General features: G+C 35.7%; 1 protein-coding gene across 4 annotated transcripts in view; it reads left to right on the top strand.

The window, feature by feature from the left end:
• The window catches only part of THOC1 (THO complex subunit 1), a 59,916-nt gene that overhangs the window by 25,398 nt on the left and 13,885 nt on the right, over window positions 1-20,633 (top strand). For all 4 annotated transcript variants that reach the window (XM_012746083.3, XM_075993611.1, XM_012746082.3 and 1 more), the window contains 2 exons: window positions 2,958-3,066; window positions 4,583-4,714. In XM_012746083.3, coding sequence (XP_012601537.1) covers window positions 2,958-3,066; window positions 4,583-4,714 — 241 coding nt within the window. The remainder of the gene's footprint in view (window positions 1-2,957; window positions 3,067-4,582; window positions 4,715-20,633) is intronic.

The following is a 20,633-nucleotide window of genomic DNA, read 5'->3' as shown; positions in this document are numbered from 1 at the left end:
GTTAGGAAGAGTGAAAGTTAACATGTCCATTAGATTCTTTCAGATACTGCTGGTTCTTGATAAACCTTTTGGCAGCAGCTAGAGTTTGGTCAATTAAAAGTTGTTGGCCGGGCGCGGTGGCTCACGCCTGTAATCCTAGCTCTCTGGGAGGCCGAGGCGGGCGGATCGCTCGAGGTCGGGAGTTCGAAACCAGCCTGAGCAAGAGCGAGACCCCGTCTCTACTATAAATAGAAAGAAACTAATTGGCCAACTAATATATATACAAAAAATTAGCCGGGCATGGTGGCTCATGCCTGTAGTCCCAGCTACTTGGGAGGCTGAGACAGAAGGATCGCTTGAGCCCAGGAGTTTGAGGTTACTGTGAGCTAGGCTGACGCCACGGCACTCACTCTAGCCTGGGCAACAAAGCAAGACTCTGTCTCAAAAAAAAAAAAAAAAAAAAAAAAAAAAAAGTTGTTAGTGTTCTTCACGGTTGATTTGTGAAGCCAGATCCACATGCTTTGCATCCTTCTAGCAAAGTTAGAATTCTTTTATCAAAATGAGCTAACCTTGCTAAATTATTAACCTGACATTACACGTAATTCAAAGCCATTGTAATCTAGGTGAGCATAATTTCAAGGCTCTTTTATCAAATAAAGTACATGAACTTTGTCACAACTGTTTCGTACAGACCAAGGGTTCGTTGTTTATTTTTTCCTGAGACAGTCTCACTCTGTCAACCTAGGTAGAGTGCTATAGCATCATCCTAGCTCACTGCAACCTCAAACTCCTGGGCTCAAAATGATCCACCTGCCTCATCCTCCCGAGTAGCTGGGACTACAGGCATGTGCCATGATGCCCAGCTAATTTTGCTATTTTTAGTGAAGATGGGGTCTCACTCTTGCCCAGGCTCATCTCAAACTCCTGAGCTTGAGCAATCCTCCTGCCTTGGCCTCCCAGAGTGCTAGGATTACAGGCATGAGCCACCATGCCCGGGCCAGACCAAGAGTTTTTTCAATTACTTCTAAGTTCACAGCTTTGTTGCAGATAATTGAAGTTGTCAGAAGTGTGAATGTAAGATAAGTGATGTGTTACTCTGTGTATAGATGTGCATATGTTTTTCTTGAACTGATAGACCAATTGATATAAATTTAATGAAATTATTCTTTAAAAAGACTATGATATTGACTTATAGTTTGTGATCTTAATATGAATTAATTTCCTTTGATGAAAATCTTTATCAAAGGTACTTCCATCTGTTTCACAAAAATACGTTTCCTTTGTTCTAAGATCAATTATATACTTTTTTAACTTTTGTACAAAACTGAATTTTAGACTAATAAATTATTTTATACTTTTCTGCTCACCCTTATTTTATATTATATATAAAATTATATTATATATAAAATTATATATAAAATTTCTTTATAAGAAATTAAGGCATTTTTCAACATTTCAAACATTAACCACCACTTCCCCCAAAAAACTTTCAAAGGTATGTGATAAAGTTATACTCACTTAATTTTACTGTAATCCTTTAATAAGTATTGTAATATTTCCCCTGATGTTCCCTAATCATCAGAAAAAAAGTAATTTTAACTGTATCCATTCCAAAGATAAAGAATGGGAGATTAATTTATTTCTGTGTACTGGCCAGAATAGAGAAAGCAGGACTCTTAACATGGTACTACTGTGGATCACTAGACCAACCTCCAGTTTCCCATACAAAATTATAATCTCCTTGAGTATCTGTATGGCCATGAAGTTTAGAGAAAATGCTGACTGTAATCTATAGGTTCGGCTTACTAAGGTTTATTTCGAAAGAATGGAGTGAAGTAGTATGACAGTAATGTTCACAGACAAAATTAATTTTACAGAGATAATGTTGAAAATTTTTGCAGATATTTGAGAGTATGAAATAGTTGATACCTCAAGCATTTTTGATGTATGGGTAATATTGAAAGATTTCATTGGCTGTTTTGAATGATATAGAGGATTCCACTGAAACAGCAATTTTGGGGGTTAAAAAAAGCCTGAAATGTTTGTTTTAACATTAAAAATTAAAACATTTTATAATACAAATTGAGTATCCCTTATCCAAAATGCTTTGGTACCAGAAGTGTTCTGGATTTTTGGATGTGGGTTGCTCAATGATTGCTTGTAAATATAAAAATTAAAAGAATGTGTATTGGCATCGTAGATTTGTAACATAGCCAGATTAGGAGTTGGATTAGTAATGCCATAATAAAGTCACTAGAGAAAGTGCTTATTTTTGTGATACTAACTTGATATATACCTTATATGTTTGTCTCATAGTAGAGCTTCTTGGTATAGTAGTTAGGATATAATGCCTATAGCTTTTAACATAGATCCAAATTAACACTGGATTAAACAACGTAGAGTTTATGTATTTTTTTCTCATGTCACCATCTGGAAATGGGCAGTCCAAGGCTGGTAGGACAGCTCTACTCAGTGAGATTGTCTAGGGACCCAGGTACCTTATAATTTCTTATTCTACTATCCTTTGGTGTTTGCCCTTTACCCTGTAGTGTGAGATGGCTCACCCTCACATCTGCATGCTAGCCAGCAGGAAGAGGAAAAGGCGAATGGTAAAACATGGCCGAAAAGTTGCACATATGACTTCCATTCCCAACTGACTGGCCAGAATTTAATCACATGGCCTACCTAGCAGCAAGAGAGTTTGGGAAATATAATCTTTTATTCTGAATAACCATGTGTCCAGCCAAAATTCAGGAGCTCCACTGGTATAGTTAAGGAGGGCCTATTGGAGCCTTTGAGTTCCCTAAAATTGTTTATAAGTTTACATAAGTATTTGTGATTGTATACTTTTCTGGGAAAAGAGGGCATAGCTTTCATCAGCTTCTGAAAAAGGTTTGTGACTCAAGAAAAGTTAAGAACATTTAGATATTTGTAAAAGAATTTAAATTATTTATTCAATATAACATTTATTTTACTAGCTCCATTCCAATTGATTACAACCTGTATCGAAAATTCTGGTCACTTCAGGATTACTTTAGGAACCCTGTGCAATGCTATGAGAAGATTTCATGGAAAACTTTCCTCAAGGTAAGTTGCCAGTCAGACTTTATCAAAAGCCCAATATTTTATAACTGATTGCATAGCTAAAACTTACTCTTATCCATCATACTTTACACTGTATAATTTTTCCTCTTAATATTTTTATACTTATTTCACAATATATGTTATGAAATGTATACATTGTACAATAAATTATAAATGAATATTTAAACCACTGATTTTATAAAGTAGCTTATAAATCACCTGGGTATTTAAAAGTTAGTGATTACAGCCTTGAGTTTTTTATATATATAGTAAATGTTGTCAGCATAAATTGATAATTTTTTTATAATACATTCTGTCTTTGCACAAAATTATTTCAGCTATCCTTTTAAAACAGGGGTCCTCAAACTATGGCCTTTGGCCAAATCCAACCTATCGCTTTCTAAACAAAGTTTATTGGAATACAACCATGACCACTCATTTATCTGCAATCTGTGGCTGTTTTTGTGCTATAATGGCATAGCTGAATGGTTGCAGCTGAGACTCTATGAGCCCACAAAACCTAAAATACCTACTATCTGGTCCTTTACAGAAAAAGTGTGCCAACCCCTGTTTTAAAAGAATTGACTCTTTTTATTTTTCTTGGTACTTAAAGATCAGTTGTCCTTTTTTGATAAAACCTAAATCCAATATAAATAGGTAGCTCTTAAAGTTACATGTATGTATTCTATGTTGTTGTTATTATTATTATTATTATTATTTTTTGAGACAGAGTCTTGCTTTGTTGCCCAGGCTAGAGTGAGTGCCGTGGCGTTAACCTAGCTCACAGCAACCTCAAACTCCTGGGCTTGAGCAATCCTACTGCCTTAGCCTCCTGAGTAGCTGGGACTACAGGCACACACCACCCTGCCTGGCTAATTTTTTCTATACATTTTTAGTTGACCAATTAATTTCTATTTTTTTTTTAGTAGAGACGGGGGTCTCGGTCTTGCTCAGGCTGGTTTAGAACTTCTGACCTTGAGCAATCCACCTGCCTCGGCCTCCCAGAGTGTAAGGATTACAGGTGTGAGCCACTATGTTATTTTTAAGAGTCTATTTTACATGCAGTTTTTTGGTGAGCGAAGGACACCATCCAAATTCAGGGTAATTATTTAGTAGAAATCACCTGGAATTGTCTTCCAAGTGGAGAGAATTTGACATCATTGTTTTATTTGGTCATAGTCTTTAAAATAAATGCTTGAGAGTTTTCACAGCTGGATAAACAATTTCACTGGTAAATTTCTGTGTGTTCTCAAAGCATTTCTTTCTCAGCCCTTTACAGTAACTTCATAAGAAATCATGTTTCTTTAGGAGAGTTTATTTTTACTTTTACAATACCATGAAATCTCATACAAAATAGTTTTTACCCCCATTTTGCTATAATTTTTCTTGTTTAATGTGTCTTACAATATATATATTTGGTTGGCTGGGAGTAAATTCTAGGTATTTTGATACAGAAAGACAATGAACAAATTTTGGGGCAACAGTTCAAGTAAAACTAACTAATATTTTTATTTTGCAGTATTCTGAAGAAGTTTTAGCTGTTTTTAAAAGTTATAAATTAGATGATACTCAGGCCTCAAGGAAAAAGATGGAAGAATTGAAAACAGGAGGAGAGCATGTATATTTTGCAAAATTTTTAACAAGTGAAAAGGTATAAATCTTTTCTTTTTCACTAAGCATAATAAGAAACAGTTATGTTTTATTTCTATTTAGCTGATTGCCATTTTATGTTAACTTGAATAGAAATATTTCTTAAGTTATTTTTGGTTAAAGCTAGAGTCCCATTTCTTCCTTGCACAAGTAGAATTAATTTGATATCAAAGGTGAAAGAGGCTATTCTACATTAAGTCTGTTTTGTAGATGTATTTTGGAATAAATGCAGTTTAATTACTTTCAAGTATATATATTTTAAACCTCAAGTTAGAATTTAATTTGCATTTATGGAAATAATATTTTGTAATTAGTTTATCATCTAGGTATAAATAAGAGATTTAAAAGTTCCCTGTTAATCTTGCTTATACATTTTTAATAAGTAAATTTTGTTCAAATATAATGGTACTGGATTGTGTAAATTTTCTAGTTAGATGGCACATTGAGCTTATGTTTCAACTCAGTCCTTTGCTCCAGACACATAGCAGTGACAGGTAAAGTGTAAAAAGAGAAAACAAAAAATACAAAGCTGGACTTCCAAAAACAAGATAAATATCTTTGTGGACGAGAAATGCCAAGTAGTGGGCAAAACTGAAGCCTTGGCCTGCTGGACTCTATCCAGAGCAGGTGGTTTGCACCCAGGAGTTTGACTATAAGTAACAGAGACCAAATGTGCTCCATGTGGGACCAGGGGCCAGAGCCAGATACACTACTTGAAGCCAGGGACTGGGCCGGAACTTTACTCACTTTTGAAAAGAAACTAAAAAAAATATTGCCAATCTTTTGCCAAGGGCTATGGTTTTATAGGAAGTTGCAGTCCTAGGGATAACAAAGACACAGCTTTGTATCCATCTTCTTGCTCAGTGACCGGATATGTGATATCCCAGTATACTCAGGAAATAGCTGCTCCAAAAAGTCACCATAAGACTTTTTCCAGATTTGGGCCCAGGGGCCCTGGCAGAAGCAAATGCAAAACTGCTAGACAGGAAAGGGTGTACACAGACAGGTAAAGAAGGAGAAGTAAACAAATATCCCAAAAGAAAAGGCTCACATTTAAAACTCTTTGATAAATTAAAATTCCAAAATCCATAAAGAAATCTAATACTAAGAAATATCACCAGCAAAATCAGCTATTGGGATATACATATATTTATGCCAGAGGAAAAACACAGCATGATCAAGACTTTGTATTTGTTTTGGATACTCAAAAAGATAATTGACGAGATAGCATCTACTGAAAGAGAGCAAGAAATCATAAAACAGAAGCAGGCAGGAAGAAACTAGGACTGTTGATTATGACTATGGATTGGATGTCTTGGAAATTTTAAAGTAATAATCATTGAAACCAAAGCACAGCACACAGAATTAAACTATAGATTAGACGTGGATGAAAAGAGAACTAGTGAATTGGAGATAGTGATGAGAACTTCATCCAGAATGCAGCACAAAGAGGCAGATTTTTTTTTAAGTGAAAGAGCAATTAAAAGCCATGAAGAATAGATTGAGCATTTCCAACATCTGTCTAATAGGATTTCCAGAGAACAAAATGGAGGGAATGGTAGAGAAACTATTGAAAAGAATTGAAGGAAGACCCAAGTCCTCAGCTTTAAAGGATGCTACAACTACCAAGCAGGATAAAGAAATATAAATCCACACTTCAGCACATCATACTGTAACTCTAGGAATACAGAGGAAACCTTAAAGCCACCAAAGGATAAAAAAGATATACTGGGAAGGAACAGCTATTTGACTATTAGTAGATTTATGATAGATATCAAACATCAATATCAGAAGACAGTGGAGAAATATTAAAGTGCTGAGAAAAAAATAACTTTCAATCTAGAATTTCATGCCCAGCTAAATGCACTTAAGACTGGATGAAAGAAAGACATTTTTATTCAAAGATTGGGAAAACTTTCCACTCAATGACCCTCACTTTGAGAAACACTAAAGGATGTTCTTCAGGAAGAAGGAAATTGAACCCATAAGAAAGGAGTGGGATACAAAAAACAATGGTGAGCACAAAACTTGAAAAGTATGACAGTAAATTTACCTTTGACTATAAAAACAAAGTCCTAACAAGTGATTTAAAAAATTTTTTATAATTAAACAGATTTTTATTAATGTGGGACTTCACTAAATGACAGCAGAAACAATATGGGAGGGGAAAGCAGAGATGTTTAATGAATAATTTAAACTTATTATAGTCCTTGTAATCTTCAGGAGTAAGAAAGGAAGGCTGAATAACTTTAGACTTTTTATGTAAATTAAAAGAGTAACTACTGAAAGAAAACCAACCTCTTGCTCCCAAACAGCAAACAGATCAAAAGGGAGGCAGGGAGGAACCTAGATTACTTTATAAATCCAAAGACAGCAGGAAGGGAAGGAAAAAGGAACAAAAGGGAAGGTAGAAATGAGTCCAAATATATGGGTAATAATAGGTATAAACTGATTTAATTTACCTAATAAGACATTATCAGATTGGATTTTTTAAATTCCAGCTCTACTTGTTAATTTGAAAGAAACATAAACTCTTTTTGGTTGAGTAAGGAATTCAAAACTCTTACCTGTGTGGAAGAGGGGAAGACAATCCCAAAGTTCTTCTCTTTGCTTCTCAAAGACATACACCTTTCAGAAAGCTAAGGTGTCAATTTTATTTTGAGAACAAAAAAGTTACAAAATAAACAACCAGTAAGAATTGTATACTTTTAGGCATTATGAGTATATTTCCTAGGACATTTCAACTTTGTGGATGTCTTAAAAGATTTTTTTTTTGTACAAGTAACATTTCTAAGGACATCTTTTTTTAATTTTTATTTCTTTTTAATATGAAGGAATAGAGGTTTGTGAGGAGGGATGTTCAGTTGCCTTCAGTAGAGTGCAGTGGTGTCACTAGCTCACTGCAACCGCCAACTCCTGGACTCAAGCGATCCTCCTGCCTCAGCCTCCTGGGTAGCTAGGACTACAGGCACATGCAATGCACAGCTGATTTTTTTTTTCTTTTCTTTTCTTTTTGGTAGAAATAGGGACTCACTCTTGCTTAAGCTAGTCTCACACTCCTGAGCTCAAGCAATCCTCCCACCTCAGCCTCCCAGAGTGCTAGGATTACAGGCGTGAGCCACCACACCGGGCCAAAGGACATCATAATAATAGAAAACAGCAGGAGTAAACATTTTCAGAGAAATCTCCATATTGGAGTGTGAGATTGGTGCTTTCATATCATTCTCCATTTACTTTATCAGTCTTGGCTTTCTAATGTTTCCTTTTCTGTATCTTTGTGAATTTGCTTTCACTTAGCAGTTAGGAGAGCATGGGCTTTCAAGCTTAAGCACTAGAATTCCATTAGTTAATTAATGCCATGAGGAAGGTAAAAGCAGCTTTAAGAAGCTTAAAACTTACATTATGAAAAATAGAAAAGGCACAAAGAATTGTACTAAAGAGAATATAAGGCATGTAGTGTTTTGCATTTTCACATCCCCTCTTTGTTGCCTCTTAAACAACAAACTTCTCTTAAATTTAGAGCCTTCTTATACATTTTTCGTATGTTTCTGGTGTATTTCCAGTGTTTACTGCTTAATATCCAAGTGAAAATATTTGTAATGCATTACCTATAGCATTAAAAATATGCTGTAGGTAACATTTCATAAGCTTTACTGCCCCAATGAGAAGGAAGCTTTCCAGCATCTCTGTACCTTAAAATACCTTACACAGAGTTTTAATCCCAGGATTCCCAAAAAAAAGCCATCCCCCCTGAATACATGCCAATCTCTGGTCTGATGTTACTTTCAACTTTCTTTTGATGTAGATTTGCTAAATCATGGAAAAGCACTCATTTTTTTCAGAGATATTGGTACCTTATTTCTTGCCGGTAAGAAGTAGCTAAAGTGAAATCTAAAGCTATGATTATTTGGAGCATAATTTTATCACCTGTCATTTCATTGGTGAGCAGTTTTAGAGAAGTGGTCTTGCCATTACATAGTTAGATCTTACCGTTGCAGGAGGGCCCGTGACCCATGCCAGTGGGATTATTATTACCCAGAAGCACCATGTTTTGCTTACATGAAGGTGGTCAGACTTTTCCTTAGAGAGAGCCAGAAAATGATGCATGGCAAGGATGATATAATTTTATAGTTAGAGACAGGCAAATCATGTGGCAACTACCGGAAGGCATAGGTTCCACAAATAAAATAGGAGTCTTTGTAAGTTATTGTACCTTCTTTCTGGGTTTTTTTTTTTTTTTTTTTTTTTTTTTGAGATAGTTTCATTCTGTTACTCCGGCGAGAGTGGAATGCCATGGCATCAGAGTAGGTCATGCAACCTCAAATTCCTGGGCTCAGTCAATCCTTGTGCCTCAGCTTCCCAAGGGACTACAGACGTGCCCCACCATGCCCATTTTTTCTATTTTTAGTAGTCTGGCTAATTTCTTTCTATTTTCAGTAGAGTTGGGGTCTCGATGTTGCTGAGGCTGGTCTTGAACTCATGACCTCAAGCAGTCTGTCTCAGCCTCCCAGAGTGCTAGGATTACAGGTGTAAACCACCATGCCTGGCCTGTACCTTCTTTCTTAGAAGTTTCCCCTAGATATCAGTTGCTAAATATAGTGCTGAAACATCTGTGTGTGTGTGTGTTTTCTTTTATTTATTTATTTTTTTGAGATAGGACCTTGTCCTGTTGCCTGGGCTAGAGTACAGTGGTGTGATCATAGCTCACTGCAGCCTCAAACTCCTGGGCTTAAGCAGTCATCCTGCCACAGCCTCCCCAGTGTCTGGGGCCACAACCGTGCACCACCATGCCTGGCTAATTTTTCTATTTTTTGTAAAGACAGGGTCTTACACTTGCTCAGGCTGGCCTTGAACTCCTGGCCTCAAGCGATCCTCCTGCCTCAACCTCCCAAAGTACTAGGATTACAGGCATGAGCCACCAAGCCTGGCCTTTTACTTTTTTAATGGAGTGGACAAGTAACCTTCTTTAAGGTTAGTCTGAGGTCATACACAGAAACTTTAATTAACATGATGGTTAAAGGAATGTGTTTTTGTATCTTTGAGTTCTCTGAAAAATGTATAGTAACAGTAACTAGGTATAGGCTTCAGCCAGTCCTTCTGAATGATAAATCCTCTTCACTTTTCATTTGAGACTTAATGACCAAATGAAAAAGATTAGGTGAAATAGTAGCTAGCAGTTACCAAGGTGGTTACCCATAGTCACGCACTGTTTGACCCCGGTGTGGTAATTAGGCCGTTCTTTTTTTATGGAGAAAAGAGAATTCTCATTCTGCTCAGTCTCTGCTTGGTGTGAAGAGGCTCTAATTAGGACTTTTGGTCATAGTTTCTTACTGCCAGGAACTTTTAAAAAACAACCAATACTGTGGCTCTGCCTTAAGTTCTCTCTTCCGTATCCATTTGAGAGGTACCTAAGGCCGAATCTTTATATAGTAAAGGCAAAGATAGGTCTATTGCTTTATGGGACCTGTTACAGCCTGGTTAGGAGTAAATGAAGTCAGAAACAAGACCCTCCTGTTGACCAGCAGGCAGGCTAACCACCTACACTTTTTTTATAGTCTCCTCAGTTGTGTTCACTATGGGACTAACTTTAAACAGGTCTAGGAAGTTTTTTGACAGCTCTGGAAGATAGCTTGAGTTTTCCTTGTCTGCAGGCCAGAGACAGAGCCAGCCCTCCAGGTAGTTCCAGGACTCTACTGTGAACTTCCCTGCAGGTTGTTACTATCGTCTGAAAGTTAAGTAGAAACTAGATCGATCGGTCCATGTTCCCAGGGAGGAAAAGAAATTAATAGCAAAAGAAATAAATTGCAAAAACCTGTTAAAAGAGTGAGGCTGATATTTTCTTATAAATCCAAGATGGATGGCCTTATACCTACTTTTAAAACCATGTTAGCACTCAGCAGTTCTCAATAAGATTTTCCATTGACAAATCTTGGTATAAAAGTCATCAGGCTTTATGTCTTGACACCATCCATCCTAGTCAACTGGTAGGGTTTCTCAAACAGTTGTGATTAGAATAATTTGACAGACATGATTCTTGCTTTGAAAAAATCTAACACAGTGTTATTTATGGTACATTGATGTTGTGCTTTGGGTGGCCACTGGGGAAGTAATGGAAACCTTTTTGGCCAAGTGTTATTATTTCATGAGGAGAGAAAGAAACTAAGGCTTCTGATTACTATAGATCTCATTGTCATACAAGCTATAGGCAATCTTTCCAGCCATTTTAGTTGAATTATGTACAAACTCTAGGCTTAGTTTCTTTTTCAGAATTCCATTTTAATGTTTGACTATCTGCTGAATCCAAGTTCTGTGGGCAGTGAAGGCATTGAATCTTAAGGGCTTTACAAACTTTGCAATTCACAGTGTTTTATGGACAGTCACTTTAGTCTTAGCATGTATGCTTCCACCTATCCTGAAAAGGTAAATACACTAAAACCTTTTCATAAGATTGACATTTTTTTAATATAAATAAAATTGACTTGAAGTGGTCCGCAGGGCAAAAAACATGAGTTACCCTCTTTATTGTGACACTTTGTACTCTGTAGGCCTGAAAAATAGAAAAGCTCTTTAAATATCATTGAGCATATTAGAAAATTTAGAGCATACTCATGATTCATAATTATTTTTAGAACTACCTCTGTATGTGAGTGCAGCCATGGTTATACAAGCAAGATAAGAGAGGAAAGTCTTTGATGCTACCAAGTAGCAGCCATCTAGGAAAAGACAAATCAGGGTACAGAAGATACCCTGCCAATGTAGGCTCTGAATTGGGAGCCTAATTTTGGAGGACAATCTGAAAGGCTTGGCAGAGGAGACTGGTCATTTGCTTATAAGAAAGTTAAAAGCAAAGATAGACTAAGAAATGGCCCACCTGGTTGTTAGCCAAAGTAATAGAAATAAATGATTGCTACAGCAGAAAGACTGTTATAAAAGTTTTAGGTCCTCTAGAAATGAGAACTTTTTTACATTTTTACAACAGTCCGTGGGCATAATGAAGTCATTATATTTATAAACGTTAACAGACTTTTGAAAAGAAAATGTTTTCTGATGAGGGCAATAACTACTGACTCCTGGACAGAATATATAGAGGGAAAAAAACATTTTATTACCTTTGAGAACAAACTACATACCTAGGGGCAAAAAATTTTTTTCTCTCTAAGTTAATCAGTCTCCCTCCTCTGTTTTACACAAGTATTTATTAACTCAAAATACCTTGATATGCGTGTTTTAATAGATCAATGTTTAATTTTTTTTTTTACTTTTTCTTTTTCACTTTAAATCAAAAGCTAGATCAATGTTTAATCTTTAAAGCTTAATACTAGTTTGTTGTTTTTTTTTTCTTTTTTCTTTCTGAGACAGAGTCTCACTTTGTTGCCCAGGCTAGAATGAGTGCCGGGGCGTCAGCCTAGCTCACAGCAACCTCAAACTCCTGGGCTCAAGCGATCCTCCTGCCTCAGCCTCCCGAGTAGCTGGGACTACAGGCATGCGCCACCATGCCCGGCTAATTTTTTATATATATTAGTTGGCCAATTAATTTCTTTCTATTTATAGTAGAGACAGAGTCTCGCTCTTGCTCAGGCTGGTTTTGAACTCCTGACCTTGAGCAATCCGCCTGCCTGGGCCTCCCAGAGTGCTAGGATTACAGGCGTGAGCCACCTGGCCTTAGTTTTTAAAACAATTCTATCAAGGATGTTTGATTATATTACATTTAATTACATTAACTGATTTACTTTGTCGCCTTAATTTGAGTATCAAGAACAAACATGTTCGTATATATAGTCGAAGATACGTAGGTTAAAAATACATGAATCGCCTGTAATCCTAGCACTCTGGGAGGCTGAGGCGGGCGGATTGCTCAAGGTCAGGAGTTCAAAACCAGCCTGAGCAAGAGCGAGACCCCGTCTCTACTATAAATAGAAAGAAATTAATTGGCCAACTAATATATATATAAAATTAGCCGGGCATGGTGGCGCATGCCTGTAGTCCCAGCTACTCGGGAGGCTGAGGCAGCAGGATTGCTTGAGCCCAGGAGTTTGAGGTTGCTGTGAGCTAGGCTGACGCCACGGCACTCACTCTAGCCTGGGCAACAAGCGAGACTCTGTCTCAAAAAAAAAAAAAAGAAAAGAAAAGAAAAATACATGAATCATATAGTGGTTAGGTACTTACTTTTTCTGTGTCTGAATTTTAATGTTTTTAGAAATTTCTTTAGGATTATAGTTTATTAAAACTTTACCAGATAGTATAGGAATATTCTGTAGATTCACATAATTTGCAGTATTGTCTGAGGTTTATGAAAACTAGTATCTAAACATTGGCTATTTAATCACAGCTTGATTTAGTTGTTCACCCATATTTATACTTTAATAATCCTAAATGTTAATATAGGTAACAACACAATAACCTGTATTATTTAAGAAATTCCATTTAATTTAGCCTTTTGTAGGCAGAAAAAAATCTTATATTTACTAAAATTTCATGTTTGCATCTTTTTTTACTCTGGTTAAATCAAAGAAGAGGCATAAAGCCAATTTTTTTTTTTTTTTTTTTTTGAGACAGAGTCTTGCTTTGTTGTCCAGGCTAGAGTGAGTGCCGTGGTGTCAGCCTAGCTCACAGCAACCTCAAACTCCTGGGCTCCAGTGATCCTTCTGCCTCAGCCTCCCGAGTAGCTGGGACTACAGGCATGCGCCACCATGCCCGGCTAATTTTTTTTTTTATATATATATCAGTTGGCCAATTAATTTCTTTCTATTTATAGTAGAGACGGGGTCTCGCTCTTGCTCAGGCTGGTTTTGAACTCCTGACCTTGAGCAATCCGCCCGCCTCGGCCTCCCAAGAGCTAGGATTACAGGCGTGAGCCACAGCGCCCGGCCCATAAAGCCAATTTTTAAACCCAAAACTTAAAAACTACACTAATGTAAAACATTAAAGAGTTTATGTTTTACATTAATTAAGAGTATTAAGGAAAATGGGATCAAAATTTAAAGTTTTCATATTTATTTTACTGAGGAGTATTACAATCCTCTAAATCTTCTTAAAAGTACAGTTATGTGCCACATAAAGACTTTTCAGTCAACGACAGACCCCTTATACAATGGTGGTGCCGTAACATTATAACTATTTTACTGTATGTTTTCTGTGTTTAGATATACAAATACTTACCATTGTGTTATACTTGCCTACAGTATTCAGCACAGTGTCATGCTCTACAGGCTTGTAGCCTAGAGAGCAACAGGCTGTACCATCTAGGTGTGTGTAAGTACACTCTAGGATGTTCACACGGTGACACAATTGCCTGATGATTCATTTCTCAGAATGTATCCCCGTCTTTACGTGACATATAACTGTATTAGAACAGAAAGTTTCTTAACAGCCTTTAATTTGTGACTGTATCTTTAAGTTGCTTTTCTACTAAAAAGGGTTGAGACCTGACAGCTCCTGCCTTCAGTGGACAATGTCTTTTTTTTATAACTCAGCAAGGACACCTGAGACCTTTAGACTAAAATTAGAATTTTCATTTTTCTTAAGAACTTATTTTTGAAAGAAAGTATTTAAAGAATTATTGCAAAATGGTCAGGCACAGTGGCTCATGCTTGTAATCCCAGCACTTGGGGAGGCTGAGGTGGGAGGATTGCTTGAGCTCAGCAGTTCAAGACCAGCCTGGGCAACATAGCAAGATGCCATCTCTACAAAAAAAAATTAGCTGGCTGTGGTGACACACAACCTATAGTCCTAGCTACTTCAGAGGCTGAAGCAGAAGCCCAAAAGTTCATAGTTGCAGTGAGCTATGATTGCACCATTGCACTCCAGCCTGGACAACAGAATGAGACCCTGTCTTTAAAAAGAAAGAAAAAATAATTACTGGAAAATAGGAATACTATTTAAATTTATAATTCAGTTGTTTTTATACAATTGTTTTATACATTTCTTTTCTTAGAAACCAAATGTTTTATCATTTAGTTGAATAAGATATATGGAAAGTACTTACTCCAAATAGCTATTTCACAGTTTAGTCTTCTAAACCCTAATTTAGCAACTAATCGATTTGTGAAAATTAGAAGTTTAAATTATGGCTCTCTTTTGTAATTATAATGATGGTGAAACCTTTATTTTTTCCCAGACTAGGAGTAGAATAGGTATATTCATAACATCTGGAGTTTGGGCTTGATTTCTTAATAGTCTAGAGAGATTTTTAACACCTTATCCAGGATTACGTAAGTACTTAGTGGTGCCTTTAAACAATTTAAAATGGTAATCCAGTACACTTGAGAGATTTTGTACTTTCCCGGAACTCTCTCATGACATACAGTTCTGATCAGGGTTATATACAGTAGAAACTGTATAATTGGGTTTTTTTTTTTTTTACATACTCATCTCTTTTTTTTTTTTTTTTTTGAGAAATATGTAACTCCAGCAGCCATGCTCCTTTTCCATCATCCTACTTCCTGACACAATTCACATGGGTTTCCTCACAAAAGAAAAAAAAATGACTCTGACAGTCAACAGAAGAAATTATTAAATTATTAGGCAAACTAGAGATTATACTAGAGTACTTGTATTTTTAAGGAAAGGAAATATTCTGAACTAGCTCAGATAAGGTGGGTAGAAGGTCTTTTTGTTCACCCTACTTCACTAAGGGCTCAAAAGTAAATAGATTTACATTTACACAGATGCTCTGAGCTTTACATGCACCAGACTGCCTTTGATATATTTGTCTTCCAAGGGGCAGCAGCAGCATCCTTTAATGAGTTTTACATCTCAGAATTTTATCCCTTCCTAGTTCATTTGCTGTGCATAGCTAAGGTCTGTAATTCCGCTGATTTGCATTAATAAGGAAGAAAAGCAGACCTAAGAAGCTTAAAACATGTGGAAAAGAAATTTAATAAATGGAATGTGGAGCATGTAATAATTTGTATCCACAAGGGATACATACCTAAAACAAAACTATTTAAAAAGATGGAAATATTAGTATGGAAAGAGACATACCAGGCTAAGACCAGCAACAACAACAAAAAGCTATAGAAATACCAAATAAAATAGAATGTAAGATCCAAGGCATAAATAGGATAAAAAAACTACATAGTAAATGAACAAACCACTAAAGAGATATCATGAACCTCATGAACTTAAATCCACAATATGTTCTCAAAATATATTAAGCATAACTTACAAAATTATGAGAAGTTAGCATATGGACAGTTACAGTGGGGTATTTTTAAATTCTTCCATCAAAAACTGGTGGATCAGGTAGACCAAAGATTAGTAAGTATATGGAAGATTTGAACAATAAAAGTAATAAGCTTAATGTAGTATAGGTGGAAACCTGTACAAAACAAGTAGAGGCAATATTCTTTTTGTGTCTACATGGAGCATTCACAAAATTTGACTATGTACCAGGTCATAAAGGAAGTCTTAGCAAATTTCCAAGGTTACATATCATGCAGAATATGTTCTCTGGCTACAGTTAAAGTAGAACTATAAAATTGGAACTACAAAAAGAATAGCTTAAAAAGAGGCAAATGTGTGGAAACATAAATGCATTCCCTAGGAGTTAAAGAAGAAATCATAATGGATATTCCAAATTTGTTATGAATATGTTATGTATCAAAATTGTAATTACAGAAAAGATATGTCAGGTGTAGGTTACAAATAAAGTGAGACATAAAAGGAAACTTATGGCTTTATATGAATTAATGAAAAAAATCAGGAAAGAATGACAAATTGAACATTCAACAGAAGAAGCTAGAAAAAGTACAGAATAAACCTCAAGAAAATAGCAGAAGTAATAGCACAAATTAATGAAATAGAACAAAAATTATAGAATACATCAGCGAAAAAACAAAAGCTATTTCTTTGAAAAGGAAATTTTATTAAAAAATCTAGAGCAGGACTGAGCAAGGAAAAAAGTGAAAAGATACTAGCAAATAATATTAGCAATAAAAGTGGACATCGTTAAAAATATAGAGATATTTGAAATGTGTAAAAGAATATGTTCCAAACAACTTCAGTTAAATTTTAAAGCTAATGAAATGGAAATTCTGTAGAAAAATGTAATTACCAAAATAGACTCATAAAAAGTAGAAAACTAAATAAATGAATAACCATTTTTTAAAAAATAATAGCAGCTGGACACAGTGGCTCATACCTGTAATCCTAGCACTTTGGGAGGCCAAAGCAAGAGGATTGCTTGAGGTCAGGTGTTCTAGAGTAGCCTGAGCAACTTAGCAAGACCTCATCTCTACAAAAAATAGACAAATTAGCTAGATGTATTGGAACACACCTATAGTCCCAGCTACTCAGGAGGATCGCTTGAGCCCAGGAGTTTGTGGTTGCAGTGAGCTGTGATGATACCAGTGCACTCCAGCCTGGCTGAGAGAGTGAGACTGCATCTCAGAAAAGAAAAAAGGCACTCAAAATGACATGTTTTGCTGTTTGAAAGACATTAGGCCCAGAGGTTTTTAAGCGCATATTATCAACACCTAAAAGAATAGATCATTCTTATTGTAATTGGAAATTTTCAGAAATAAGAAAAAGAGGAAAAGTAGCCCAGTTCTTAATTAAGATTACAACTTAAAAAAAAAACATCCCAAGAAGGACAAAATAAGAAAAGTGTATTTTTCAATCTTATAAATAGAAATGAAAAAAATGTTTTTTAAAGCTCACAAATCAAATGAAGTAGTTAGTAGAGTCTAAATAGGATTTATCCTAGGAATGTAAGTGTGGTTCAACATCAGAAAGATGAATGTAATACCAAATTAACCAGTTAAAGATTTTTCAAAACTATATGATCATCTTAGAAGCCAAGAAAACTCAATAAATCTAATATTCATTACAAAAACAAATAGAAATAGAAGGGAATTTTCTCTGAGTTGATAAAGGAGATTGATAAAAACCCTATTGCAAACATCATACATAATGATCAAACTAAAAAAGTGTTCTCATTGAATTCAAGAACAAGACATTGATGTCCACTAACCATATTTTTGTTCAACACTATACTGGAGGACTTAACCATTTCAATAAGAGAAAAAACAAAAAAGAAATAAGAGCTGTAAGTATTAGAAAGAAAAGACCAAACTATCCCTATTTGAAGACAATGTAATCGTCTATAAAGAAAATCCAAGAGAACCAACAAACTTGGAACTAGTGAGGCTTCATCAAGGTTAGAAGAGAAACATCAATAGTTTTCCTATAAACTAGTAATCAATTATAACATGTTATTCAAAATTAGCAATGAAAATTAATACCTAAGAGTAATCTTCATATAGAAAAATTACAAAAATGGAGTGGTTTGACTATATTTATTGATATGAAGACCCAGTGCCACCTCTTCCCAGTTTATTCATTGATTCAGTGTATTTTGAATCAATATCCAAACAGGTTTTTTTGAGGGCACTCAAAAAGTTAATGGTAAAGTTTTTATGGAAAAGCAAAGAGGCAGGAGTAACTTAGAAATTTTTGAAGAAAGGGGAAACACATGCCTTGTCAGATATTAAGATCTCTAAAGCTGAAATATTTAAGACAGGTAATTATTAGTACTGATATAAAGATGAAAAAACAAACACTAGAAAGCCTGAATTATAGAAAAGCTGATACACAAAAGAGGTTGCATTACAAATTAACGAGGAAAGGATGGATTATTTTTTATGTTACTTGGACAACTCATCCATATGGAAAAACTGAAGTTCAATCCATACTTCAGTACATGCACAAAGATCAATTCTAGGTTAATTAAAAGTCTGAGAAAAGCAAAACTTTTGCACATTTAGAAGAAAATCTGAAATATGTAAATTTGGAGTAGGGAAAGATTTCTTGAGCCACAGAAAAATCAGGAAGGAAAATATCAATTTTATATTAACAGTTAATATTGAAATATAGAAGTCTTGAATAGTAAAAGATACCGTAGGTAAAGTGAAAAACAAGCCACAGACTAGGGGAAGATATTGGCCACCTATATAACTGGAAAAGATCACTATTCACAATATTCCACAATAAAAGACAACCAAATGGAAAATGGAAAAAATGTTATGTAATTTACAGATGTAGAAACCTGAATAGCTAATGAGTTTATAAAGGATACTGAATATCTCTCATAGAAGTAAAATAATGAGATAAACATTTCACACTTACCAAACTGGCAAAAATTAAAAAGCCTAACAACGACATTAGCAAAAGTGTGGGAAAATGAGGACTTCCATACACTGTTAGTTGACGTATAAATTGAATCAACTGCTTTGAATAACAATTTTATAATAACTAGTGAAGTTAAAACTCTTGTTCTCTGGCTGGGTGCGGTGACTCACGCCTGTAATTCTAGCACTCTGAGAGGCCGGGGCGAGCAGATTGCTTGAGGTCAGGAGTTCGAAACCAGCCTGAGCAAGAGTGAGACTTCGTCTCTACTATAAATAGAAAGAAATTAATTGGCCAACTAATATATAGAGAAAAAAATTAGCCGGACATGCCTGTGGTGCATGCCTGTAGTCCCAGCTACTCAGGAGGCTGAGGCAGCAGGATTGCTTGAGCCCAGGAGTTTGAGGTTGCTGTGACCTAGGCTGACGCCACAGCACTCACTCTAGCCTGGGCAACAAAGCGAGGCCCTGTCTCAAAAAAAAAAGAAAAACTTTTGTTCCCAAATATGACCCCTGCGGAATCACCCACATGCACAAGGAAATATATAAGACTCACTGCACCTTTGTTTGTAAATATTGTGTTTGTAAGTGAAAGTTTGGAAACAACCTAAATGTTCATAAGCAGGAGACTGGGTGATAAATCATGGTAACATTACACAATAGAGTTCTGTAAAGCACTGAAAATGGATGAACTAGAGCAGTGGTTGGTGAATCTGGCTTACTATTTTTGTAAATAAGTTTTATTGGAACACAGCCACACTGATTCATTTGTACATTATCTTTGACTGCTTTTGCACTACCACAGCAGAAATGAATAGCTGTGACAGACCATAACCACCCACAAAAACTAAATTATTTTCTGACTGGTCCTTAACAGAAAAAAATTGCCAACTCCTGAACTAGAGCTACAGGCATTAACATGGGTAAATTTCAAACATAGTGTTATATAAGAAAGGAAATTGCAGAATAATGTGTATAGTATAGAGTATTGAGTTTGAAAACATGCAAAGTATATCTGTAGATGTCTGCATATGTAGTAAGAGTATAAAATATGCATAAGAATCCTAAGTCCTACCACTAAATAGATGGTAGTGTATTACCACAGTAGAGGGAGGGGAAGGAATAATACTAGGGATGTAGTAGGGAGATGATAGAGGGAGCTTCAACAGTTTCTATTCTATTTAACAAATGTGGAGCAAGTGAAAATGTTAGGATTTTTACTGTAACTGGGTAGTAGGTACATGAAGGTTGTATTACTTAACTATACCTTTTCGAACATTTGAAATATTCATAATTTAAAATTTTGATCTCAGCTGGTGTATAAATGATGATGGTGAGATTTTACTTAATGAGAACCCCACGGGCAAGGCTGGCCTACTACTTGTTTGGGTGTTTTTACATTTTAGATGTTTACATTGGTACCTATATAAAATCCATAATGTGCCTCTTGGTCTACAAGGCCTAAAAATATTTACTATAACATTTGGCACTTTAGGAAAAAGTTTGCTGACCCCTTACCTAGACTAAAATAGAATCATAATATAAACAGGATGAGACTAACAGAGAATAGACAGTTCAAGGGACTTAAGGTCTCTAAATAGTAGATATATCAGGAGCAAGTGAGTGAGAGACCTAAGAGGGATAGAGGTCGTGGTGTGATTGGATTGTGAATTAAAAGATTCCAGAGCAGGGGCAGCTGGGAGTGATCACATGGTAGAAAGTAGCCAAAGCAGAGGGGATGTGACTGTCAGATGAGTTGAAGTCAAGGAACTCAGTGTGTAAGTGGAGACGGTC

This window comes from Microcebus murinus, chromosome 17, assembly GCF_040939455.1.
Source record: "Microcebus murinus isolate Inina chromosome 17, M.murinus_Inina_mat1.0, whole genome shotgun sequence".
In the NCBI taxonomy this organism is placed as follows: Eukaryota; Metazoa; Chordata; class Mammalia; order Primates; family Cheirogaleidae; genus Microcebus; species Microcebus murinus.
The sequence above is the reverse complement of the archived record's forward strand: the minus strand, read 5'-3'. Positions and strand labels throughout refer to the sequence as shown.